The sequence below is a fragment of the Abramis brama genome (genome assembly GCF_963993115.1).
Source record: "Abramis brama genome assembly, chromosome: 12".
Taxonomy (NCBI): domain Eukaryota; kingdom Metazoa; phylum Chordata; class Actinopteri; order Cypriniformes; family Leuciscidae; genus Abramis; species Abramis brama.
In genome coordinates, this window is record NC_139974.1 from 39,755,361 (window position 1) to 39,768,088 (window position 12,728).

Below are 12,728 nucleotides of genomic sequence, written 5' to 3' on the forward strand. Positions count from 1 at the left end.
CACTCACACTCTCTCACACTCACACACACACTCACTCACTCACTCACGCACACACACGGGCACACGCAAACACACACACAAACACACTCACACGCAAACACACTCACACTCTCACACTCACACGGGCAAATGCACATGCAAACATACTCACACGCAAACACACACTCTCTCTCACACACACACTCGCGCACACACACACAGAATGACAGTCATTCCGTCCTTGGTATAATTAGAAAATTCAAGAATTCTCATGTTACTATAGCAACAAAGCATGATGACTTGAAGATATGAATGCATCATAACACTAGAATGATCATCTACGACAACAGAATTCACATTAGAGGCAAATGATCTGAAGGGCTGATCGATATAAGCAATATTAATTAGTAAAGATGGAGGAGAAAAATATATGGCTTCAGTGAAAATGACTAAATGACTTTCCACTATTTTACAGTCTGATGGAATGACGATTTGATTAATTTGTCTGTTTTTTAAATGCATTGCATAAATGATGCACAATAAATGTAACATTGAGTTTAATATGACAGAAGGACAGTTGAGTGACTCACGCAGACTCTGCATTACAGTGACATCTAGTGGTACAAGCTGAACAAAAAACATGATGCCAGTCAGATTAATGCACAGAGCAGCTTTAGAGTTTTATTCATATTTTGAATTGGCTTTATTTTTTGTGTTAATTTTATTTTAAAAACAGATTTTTATTTTATTTTTATTTAGTTCTCTTTAAAATGACAAAAGCACATACAATTACTAAGAGTGGAAAAAAAATATGTCAGCTTTTGTTCATATTAGAAATGTTTTAATTCAGCTTCTCTTGCATCACTTATTAAATGCAAATAATAAAAACTGCAAAGAAAAATGTTACCATCACCACTAAAAATAATAATAAAAAAAAGAGAAATATTGCTAAAGAAAGGAAAGCCATTAACAAAAATAAAAATAAAAATATATGAAAAATAATAATAATAAATAATGATAAAACAAGTAAAATAAAATAAAATAAAAATCTTTGTGTCCACAAAGGATGATTTTCAGTACTGAAAAAAAAAAATTGTAATAGTCCTATATATTTTTTTTCTTTAAGCAAAATATAAATATAAATATTGCTAAAGAAAACAAAGCCATTTAAAAAGAATGCAAAATAAAATAAAAATGAATAATAAAATAAAATAAAATAAAATAAAATAAAATAAAATAAAATAAAATAAAATAAAATAAAAATGATTGTGTCCAGACAGGGTGATTTTCAATACTGATTTTTTTTATTTTATAGTCTATCTATTTTTCTAAGCAAAATATAATTACTTCTCCTTGATTTAAAGTGTGAAATATGACCTGGGCATTTCTTCATGAGATTCAGCCAATAATGCATTGCTCCAGATCATATCACAGATGCATGATGATATAATAACAATAGATGACATCAGAAGCTCTAGACGTGATTCCTGTCCGGACTGCGAAACATCTCACAACTTACTGTACACTGAGTCTCAAACAAACACAATCCAGCTTTTCTTCCCAGAGAGAATAAAAACCTTTTCAAATATTCATTCAAGTACATCATAAGCAAAATTAGCAAGAATTTTAGGAAGATACTGGTTAATCTTGGTCAGAGATGAAGCAAATGAAGAGCTTGTTACTAAACTACAGTGCTCTGGTAGAGGAACTCATTTAACTTAATTAAGATTTAAACATCAAGCTTTCTTTTCAACCTGTTCACTCTCTCTCCATGTTTGATCAGATCTGAACTTAAATGGTGAGAATGAATAATGAATGTATAACGAAGAATAATAATGAATGTCTGGAATATGAACCTGAGGTTGATCTTTTTAAAGACGACGCTCGGCAGATTATTGCAGAAGTGAAAGCAGCTTTAAACAGAAGTGTAAATGAAACTAAACATGTTATTTTATACAAAATATATATTTCACAAAATAATTTGGCCTCTGAAATTTCCAGAAAATCAAAGCCATACGTCTAACCAAGTTCAAGCTGAATTACAGAAACTGAGCTGCTAAAAGGCTTTAAACTTTAAAGTGGCGTTTCCATAGTAACACAAACGTCTGATTTCAGCCGTTTCACAGGAGAAATCGAGTGTTTCCAATGACACCTAATTTATGGTTAGTATTAAATATATGATAAAAAAGGCAATAAAGAAGAAGCGATCCACGAGTCTGACATTAACATGTTAATTCACTCATGCTACAACAATATTGTGAAATGATGCATTATGGGACGTATCCATTCTGTTTAAATCACATAAATGTGTGACATTCTCCACTATACACTACTATTCAAATGTCTGTTTTTTAAGATAGATTTTTTTATTTATTTTTACATTTATTTTATTCAGCAAAGATGCATTTAGTTGATCAGAAGTGACAGTAAAGACATTTATAATGATACAAAAGATTCTATTTCAAATAAATGCTGTTCTTATAAACTTTCTATTCATCAAAGAATCCTGAAAAATAAAATGCATCACGGTTTCCACAAAAATATTAAACTGTTTTCAACACTGATAATAATCATAAATGTTTCTTGAGCATCAAATCATCATATTAGAGTGATTTCTGAAGGATCATGTGACACTGAAGACTGGAGTAATGATGCTGAAAATTCAGCTTTGATCACAGGAATAAATTACACTTTACTGTATATTCACACAGAAAACAGCTGTTTTACATTGGAATAATATTTCTGAATTTTTACTGTATTTTTGATCAAATAAATCAGAATCAGAATCATGATGAAACGGTGAGTTTATAGGGATATTCTCACCCGGGACAGCTCGGATTCGGAGACGGAGCGCTGAGGTGGAGATCGGCGCTGGAAACCAGGACTCTGGTCCAGAAATCCCAGACTGTCCTCATCCAGTCCATGATCAACACACACTTCCTCCCGGTGTGATGTCACTTCCTCTGAGCACACCTGATGGTCAATCCCATTCTGGGTCAGATTGCAGTGGACAGCTGTGGACATCAGCAAACCACAGAGTGTTAGTGAGCGGACACGACCACAAGGTGGAGCTGTGTGTGTGTGTGTGTGTGTGTGTGTGTGTGTGTGTGCACGCGTGTGTAATAGTAATATTTCTAGTAATATTTCAGCTGGACTGAAGCAGGTTTGGTTTACTTGATTATCCAGACATCATTTTTTTTAAAGAAAAATCATGTGCATCAAATATGATCATCGTTCTTTTGAGGAAGATTTATTTGTTCATCTTTCAATTATCATTGTATTGCATTGCATTCTGTTTTAAAACTACAGCTTTGATCATAAAACTAGCATTTAAATATCATATTACTAAGACATTATTGGCAGATATTGATATTTATGTGCATTTTATGTCAGTAGTCTGTAATAAAGATCTCATTGATTTACATTAAAAGCATCAAAATTTCATCTTACTCTTCGTTCATCATCATCTGCACCATTTATTACATAATATTGCTCAGTTTTGGCCTGCAAATAATATTAAAGTGTATTTTTCTCTCTGTGGAATATGATACTCAGCAGAAAAATGGGGAACTTTAAAAAAAATATTTTGTCTAAATTTCAGTCAAGTTAAGTGACATAAAACCAAAACAAACCATTATATATATATATATTTGTTATTATTGCTTGAAATAAAAAAAATGATAACTGAAAAAATAAAATATATGCAAAACTTTAACTTATTTTATTTCAGCTAGTTCTCATTTTTATTTTAACTTGGACTAAAATAACCAAAACTAGAACTGAAATAATTTATAAAAATCTAAATGAAATATATAAAAAAGAAAATGATTTTTTTTAAATGACAAAAACAAAGCAAATTTACTAAACTTTAGTAAATTAAACAGAAAATATACAAACAAAAACTAATTCAAAATATTAATAAAAAATATATAATGGTATCTCAATGATATTGGGTTCAATAATCTGTGATTGTGTTTCTGATTATTATTTCATATGCCAGGCTCGTTCATAAACATGTTTCACGTCGTCCTCTAGATGGCATGAGATGACAGAATTATGACAGACAACAGCGTTTCTATAATCCTGTCTGATATTAATGAATCATGAACCATAAAGATGATGGACACATACAATAAAATCATAACCAAGGATTTGATATTTCTCAGAGAGAACCAAAGCAGTTGGTTAATGTGTGATTATGTATAATGACATTAATAATAATAATAATCTATTAATACTCAGTGCTGAAAGCAGCACATGTGAAGATCTTCCGGCTGTCGTTGAGATGAACATTAAAGCGTAAAACACTTGAACAAACGCATCTGTCACGTTCTCTGAATCCAGGCCGCGCAGACGAGAGCCAGACGGAGCTCGTTCTGCCAGAAATACTCAAAGATGAAGACAGAAATAAAACCCAGCGCTTCCTCACAGCCTGGAAACGCGGATCTCTAGGAGAACGAGACGAGATTAAACCCCGAGAGACTAGAACATCGCCACTGAAGCGTCATCTACTGTAAACCAACTGTTTCATTTAATAATTCAATCATTTCCATTCCATCTGTTTGCAAACAATAAACACGCAGTTTACAACAGAACATTTAACAACCACAGGGGGCAGAATTATAGAATATTTATTCACTGTCATGTCTTTTTCATGACTCTTTCTTCTTTGAAACACAAAAGGAGAAGTTTAGCAGAATGTCCAAGCTGCTCTTTTACGTGCAATGAAAGCAAATGATGAACAAATTAAATTCCAGTCTATAGGGTCATTATATTTAAATGAATCTAAAAACTAAAATCATAAATGTGTTGCTTGAAATAAAATAAATATTAACTGAAATAAAAAAAAATATACACATCACAATATTCCTCATTATAATAATTAATACGCAGAATAAAGGGGCGGGGCCTGGTTGAGTTAGTTAGTAGTGTGTTAAACTGGTGGTTATGGTAAGGGGCGGGCATTTCCCAAACACACTCGAAGCTTTCGACCAATCACAACACACTGCTCCAGCCGACCAATCAGAGCACAGTGTGCTTATATAATTAAAACTTATGCTCATTTAATTTCAGCTACACTGTAAACGTTTCATGATTTTTTTTACGAAGATTTATCACTTTTGTCAACTTAGATTAACTAATGTTGTTTAGATGACATAATATTTGGAGTTTCTGTTGATCAAACCAATTTATTTCTTTGTATTCATTCAAATTTTTAATTTCAATGAACTCAAAACATAATGCAACCAGAAACAATATTTTTTTTAGTGTAGTTTCCAACATTTCTCATTTTCATTTAGATTAACGATGTACTAAAATAACTAAAACTGAAATAGCAAAAAATATTAAACTACATAGACATTTAAAATAATAATAATATTTTTTTATAAAAATAAAAATGCACAAATTACTAAAACTTTAACTGAAACAGAAATAATAAAAATAATTAAAGCTGCAAGCAGCGATGAAAAGGGCCCTCGCACCCCTGCCACCGCCACCCGGCGCCTTTAGTAAAGGCCTTAAGATTACACTCGCCAAATTTGAAGAGGATCAGATCAAAACTGATTGTTAAAGTACAACATCAGGAAATGGCAAAAACTGCACAAAATCTGAGAGGAAGTTCAAAATAGCTGACTTCCTGTTGTGTTTAGGGCTATGCTCCAAGAGACTTTTTTGTAGGTATTGGGTCATTACATGTATGTACCAAATTTCATGCCTGTACGTGAAACGTAGAACCGGGGCAAAATGTGGGGGCAATAATTTACCGAATTTGCCCCCCCCCCCAATATTGAAAAACCATATCACACGTAAATTTTCACCACTTCTGAAGCGTGTGCAAAGTTTCATGATTTTTCGAGCACGTTTTGTATTTGCCACACTTCCTGCTACCAGCAGGTGGCGCTATTGCTATAACCAAATATGAGCATGGTCATGTGTTCAGGACAGGACTCTTATCAAACATGTGAAGTTTGGGGCAGATTGGAAATTGTATGCCTAAGTTACTGCAGGCTGTCTGTGGTTGCCGAGCAACATCGGAACTGCAAGCAACATTAATATTGAACTTATCTGATCATGCATATATCACCAGAAGGCCGAAATTGGATGAACATTTGTCAGGCCGCCGAGGGCACACCCTTCGACGAAAACTCAAGATCTTCGTAATTTAACGTCGCAAAGGCCTTAAGATTACACTCACCAAATTTGAAGAGGATCAGATCAAATCTGTAGGAGGAGTTCGTTAAAGTACAACATCAGGAAATTACGAAAAATGCACAAAATCTAGGAGGAAGTTCAAAATAGCTGACTTCCTGTTGTGTTTAGGGCTATGCTCCAAGAGACTTTTTTGTAGGTATTGGGTCATTACATGTATGTACCAAATTTCATACCTGTACGTGAAACCTAGAGCCGGGGCAAAATGTGGGGGCAATAATTTACCGAATTTGCCCCCCCCAATTTTATCACACGTAAATTTTCACCACTTCTGAAGCGTGTGCAAAGTTTCATGAGTTTTCGAGCACGTTAAGGCCCTCTAAAAACCGATTCACTTTGGAGAAGAAGAAGAAAAATATCAAAGTTCAAAAATATTATTAAAAACTGAGTTACACTTTATTTTAAGGTGTCCGTGCTTATGCATTTAAGTACTGTGTAATAAATAACTACACATGTACTTTATAGGGTTAGGGTTAGTTGTTGCATGTAATTATGCATAATTTATAGTTATTACCATAGTAACTACATGTTAAAATGACACTGTAAAATAAAGTGTAACCAAAACTAAAATGACACGGATTCGCAGATATAAATCTATGGATTCAGACACAAATATATCTAATAGTCTTATAACAAGACAGTTAATATATTCATAATTCATAATTTAGATGATGATTTATGGTGCTTTATTTGTCCTTCTTGTTCCCCATCAGCTCAGACAATCTGTGAAATCTCTTTCGGAAGAATAAAAGCCATGCAGGTTTGGAATAATAAATGATTAAAATGTAAATTGTTGGATGAACTAGCTCTAATAGTGATGAGCTCAACAAGCTCTGGATGCAAACACAGCCGGTGTCGTTGCGTAACGGGCCATCAAACCAATCTAAGCCGTGACGACATCTGACGAACACCATGACTGAGAGAACGACGGATAAAACCGCTCTGCTCTTGTTTACTGAACTGGGAACGCTGGGAATATTCCAGAACACAGCAGCCTTGAAACAAAAAGCAGATTAGCATGCAAAGCACGCAGAGCTTCCTTCTCTCAGATTCCTCTTCCTCGCTCCACATCTTTCTCAGGCCACACTCAGTTAAAACCAGGTTTCTAATGGCCACGATATTAATGATACGTTTAATTGATCTCAGAGACAGAGCATTGCCCTTGGTTTGTGTGTTTGGAGGGGTGTGTAGATGTGCCGGGGCTGGAAGGCTTTTTCTGCCTTTCCTCTAAATATAGATCAGGACGTTCTTCTCCTCTTCTGAACGACATGCGCACTGAGGGAAGGAGGGAGCGAGAGACTGAGACTGAGAAAGAGATGCTTCACTGTTCAATCCAGCCCTGCTTTCCTCCCCCTCATTTAAAGGGCCAGTTCACCCCGAAAATAAAAATCATTATATCTGTCATTATTTACTCACTCTTATATTATTATTTTGTTCATATCAAATGAAAGGAGAAATTTGAAGGATATAATTATGTCTGTAAAAAAAATAAAAAAAATAATAATAATTAAATTAAATTATATATATATATAGTGCACTATATAGTGTACTCTATGGTTCAAAAGTTTGGGGTCAGTATGATTATTTTTTTTTTTTTTTTGGTGAAGAAATCAATACAGAAAGGATACATTAAATTGATCAAAAGTGACAGTAACAACAGTAAAAAAAAAAGGAAAATTGCATTAATAATTACAAAGCAATGTGAAGTAACGAAGCAGAAAGACTAAAAAAGCATTTTCTAGTAAAATGTATTTGCAATTTTGAAAAATATATTTTTTTAGTGCACAGTTTCCACAAAACTATGAATCAGCACAACTGTTTTCAACACTGATAATAATCATAAATGTTTCCGAATGATTCTGAAGGATCATGTGACACTGAAGACTGGAGTAATGATGCTGTAAATTCAGCTTTGATCACAGGAATAAATTACATTTTACTATATATTCACATAGAAAAGAGCTATTTTAAATTGTAATAATATTTCAGAATTTTCCTATTTTTACTGTATTTTTAATCAAATAAATGCAGTCTTGGTGAGCACCTCAGACCAGCTGACATTGGGAATCGAACCCATCGAACTGAAGAGCTATGGTTGAATGGAAAAAAAAAAATCATAAATTTCATTTTATTAATTTTAATGTTATCATATGGTTTAAAAAAAAGTCCCCCCCCCCCCCCCCTTCTTTTTTTTTTTTTTTTTTTTTACAAAAAATGCCTTTATGATCTGTCATTGTATGAAAAAGCATTAGGGATTTTTCACAAGAAAACAAAAGTGAGGAAAGCTGAGCTGATTTACACAGTTAAGCTTTTCTTATAATGCGAAAGGCCGGAAAGGATGAATGAAGAGTGGATCGATTTAACTCAATAGTGTCTGAACATCTCGACTGCTGTTGGCCTCTGGTGTTCTTCACCAGTGAGCTGAAGTAAGGATGGATGGCAGGCCATTTAAAGTGGAGTGGTTTGTTTGTGCGCTCAGTGTGTGACCCAGAAACAGGAGTGGAGATGGTTGAGAATCAGCTGATTCAGAACACACATATACGTCATTATTCGGGTGAAGATATGAAGCTGTGAGGGCAGTTCACTTCCAGTGTCGTCCAGCGCTGTGATGGAGGAGCAATAATATACTGTAAATATTACAGGAGAAACCAACGACTGTGAGCAGAGACACTACACTGAGAGGAATCAAATCCAACATTTACCATTTCATTTAATTACTATTAAACTCATTTACAAATCACTTGAGAAGATGTTATTTTTGAATGTATTGTTTCACTTTAAAACAAAATGTGCACTGCAAAAAGTTCGGGGTTGGTCAGATTTGTTCATATTTTTGAAAGACGTCGCTTCTGCTCATCCAGCCTGTTGATTTGTAATATTGTAAAATATAATTACTATTTAAAACGTCTGTTTTCTATGTGAATATATCGTAAAGTGTAATTTATTCCTGTGATCAAAGCTGAATTTTCAGCATCATTACTCCAGTCTTCAGTGTCACATGATCCTTCAGAAATCACTCTAATATGATGATTTGATGCTCAAGAAACAATAATTATGATTATTATCAGTGTTGAAAACAGTTTCATATTTTTGTTAAAACTGTGATACGTTTTTTAGGATTTTTTGATTATTATAAAGTTCAAAAGAACAGCATTTATTTCTGTAATATAAATGTATTTTCTGTCATTTTATATCATTAAAATTTTTCCTTACAGAATAAAAGTATTAATTTACTTCAAAAATAAATCTTGATTGCAAGATCTTGAACGGTACTGTTCTCAATAAAAGTAAACTTACTTTTTAATTTACTTTAACCTCCAGTAACCCACTGTAGAAAACAACACATGCATAAAGCAATTAAATATATATTGTTTTACTAAATATGTGTTATGTACATATATACCAACCCAAACTTTCAAATGTATCACAGCAACAGGTTTGGCGGGGAAATACAGCACCATTGCTGTTTTGAATTATATTTAGCATCTTCTAAGTAAACTTATATTATAGTGTATACATTATGCTCTCAAAAGAGTCACAGTAAATCACAGATAAACATTGCAAATGATTACCAACGTATAGCCTGATGAGCTTGACAAGTTGCTATGAGATAAACATGCTGAATTCTTGGCCTTCTCTCACTGGGAAAACTTCATTGCAGGCCTTTAAAGAAGCCATTTATGCCATTTAAAGTCTACTAGAACAGGTTTTCCTGCTTGAATGTTGATTATTTTCCTCATATTCTCCATTGTTGCAGCTCCTCTCTTCCCAGTCTGTCAGTAACGCTCTGTTTACTTCCTGTCTCTATGAAGCCCCTCCTTCTGAAAAGCACACTGTGCTCTGATTGGTCGGCTGGAGCAGTGTGTTGTGATTGGTCGAGCGCTTCGAGTGTGTTTGGGAAATGTCCCGCCCCTTTCCATAACCGCCAGTTTAACACACTACTAACTAACTCAACCAGGCCCCGCCCCTTTATTCTGCGTATTAATTATTTAAATGAGGAATATTGTGACGTGTTCGTTCCCGGAAGAAACTCAAGACTACAATGGAGGCGTTTCAGGAGTTCAGAAACACTGACACTGATATAGAGAAGAACTGGAGCTTTTTCATCCTCAAACAGCAACATTACACACTAAAGAGAGATGAACATGGACAAAAAAAGCATTATTGGTCCTTATTAAATAATCATCTCAGATGCATCATGAGGTGTACAAACATCCCAGGATCATGAAAGTTTAGAGCGTCAGAAAACTGCTACATATCCACATTTTAGCCTCTTATAGCTTGCAGAGAAGAAAGTCTAACCATATTTAATCATATATTTAACAATAACCATGAAATTGTCCAACCTGGAAAACTCATTCCAGCATTTTTAAATCCACGATTCACCATAAAAATATTTGTGGGGGAGAAAACTTTCACATCAAGCTAGGGTCTCTGAGTGTTAAAATACAATTGATTTAATGTGACAGATCTGATCAAATTTCAGTAGTCAAGTCAGAGTAAGCAGACCTGTGCAGAAACTTGAAGCTTGAGAGGAAAGTTCAATAGCACTAGCTCAGAAACGCTAACGCTGACACACTTCGGACTCCTCGTGACACGCTCGCTAAAGCTCTAATTGAGCTCTTAGAAGACAGAGGGAAAGAGAGAGCTAATTGTCCCATATGTGAGCCAAGAGAAAGCTTCCAATCTTGGCCCCCTTTCCCAATTTCAAGCCATCATCCAAGATAAAGGGATTGTCCCTGCTCTATAAAGTAGGTCACCTCAATTCAGGAATTGGATACAGATATTGGATCCTGGCCTGTGTGGGTCTCCTCGATTCATTACATCTCCAAACCCAATCTGGATCTCAGGGTACCACTGGTCAACCGGGTTCAAGTGTGAGATTTCCTCATCGCATCTAAAGTGATTCAGCATGACATCTTATCAGAGGTTAAGACTAAATAACATTTCCCAAGTATTAAAGAGGACCAATAATGCTTTTTCCCCCATGTTTAACTTTCCTGTTTGAGGATGAAAAAGCTCCAGCTCTTCTCTATATCAGAGTCAGTGTTTCTGAACTCCTGAAACGCCTCCATTGTAGTCTTGAGTTTCTTCCGGGAACGAACACGTCACAGTATTCCTCATTATAATAATTAATACGCAGAATAAAGGGGCGGGGCCTGGTTGAGTTAGTTAGTAGTGTGTTAAACTGGTGGTTATGGTAAGGGGCGGGACATTTCCCAAACACACTCGAAGCGCTCGACCAATCACAACACACTGCTCCAGCCGACCAATCAGAGCACAGTGTGCTTTTCAGAAGGAGGGGCTTCATAGAGACAGGAAGTAAACAGAGCGTTACTGACAGACTGGGAAGAGAGGAGCTGCAACAATGGAGAATATGAGGAAAATAATCAACATTCAAGCAGGAAAAGGTTTTCATAGAGCCCAAAAACAACATCAAGCATATAATAGATCTCTTTAATGCCTCTAGGTCTTTGTTTCTCTACAATTCCACCATTCAAAAACTACAAAGATGTACTCCAAATATATTACTTATTTTAGCAAGTTAAAAAAAGGTAGTGACCCATGTTAAATAGACACACCTTTACTCTAAAAATATCCTCAACGTTGGCCTCCCAAAAACTTGCTTAGCAGACAAAACAGGCGAGATGCTCGCTGCACATCTGAAACAGTCGAGGTCTTTAGAGAGATTATAAATAGCAAGCATTGCAAGCTAATATGGACACAAAGTACTGAGACGGATATAAATATTTAATCAGGAGCAAGAATTTTGAAAGCATTTCAAAATCCTATTTTAGGGAAACAAGGCGCGTGTCCACTGAGACTGTGAACTTTCTGCTTATAAACTCTCTCAAGATCCACAAAGGAGAACTTGTCATCTTATTTTGTTCTCATCTTGTTTTTTCTATGTTCTTTATGCCATTGAAACGAGTCTAAACTATAATCCGTTATGACCTCCTAACTTTCAGCTGCTTGTTCCAACACAAATTTGATATGTAGCCTCAGCAAACGTAACCAAGGAAAGTGACACCCGACACTCGCTATTTCCTACTAATGGACAAATTAGCATACAATACATCAAGTTCAGCAATACAGTCAAATCAGGTCAGCGTTATTTCTACAGCACAGATTGTTTCAAAGCAGCTTTAAAGGGATAAACTGGAGAATTATGGTCAATGATGCAAGCAGAATTTAATTCATTGATTTGACGACACCTACACTATTGGATGAGAACTGAATAATGAAGTTGTTGTCTTCTTTATAGCAGAATACTTTTTTTTTTTAAGTTGATGAAGATTGCAACATTGACCCAGTTATTGAACTAAACTGAATCAACACTGAACTGATTTGAGCGTGTTAACTAACGTCATAGCTGAGGATGCACTGATATTAATATTTTGGCCGATACCAATAACCGATAATTCTTTATATTTGAAAGCCGATAACCGATATATTGGCTGATAAATCTAAATCCAAATTTTTATATAATTTTTGAGAGCCTGATTACAAAAACAAAAGTCTCACCATTAAAAGCCATG

At 34.8% G+C, this 12,728-nt stretch overlaps 1 protein-coding gene across 2 annotated transcripts in view; it reads right to left on the minus strand.

Annotated features, from left to right (window-relative positions):
* samd12 (sterile alpha motif domain containing 12) overlaps positions 1 to 12,728 on the minus strand; it is a 125,582-nt gene that overhangs the window by 94,920 nt on the left and 17,934 nt on the right. For both annotated transcript variants that reach the window (XM_084130582.1, XM_084130581.1), the window contains exon 2: positions 2,803 to 2,993. In XM_084130582.1, coding sequence (XP_083986708.1) covers positions 2,803 to 2,993 — 191 coding nt within the window. The remainder of the gene's footprint in view (positions 1 to 2,802; positions 2,994 to 12,728) is intronic.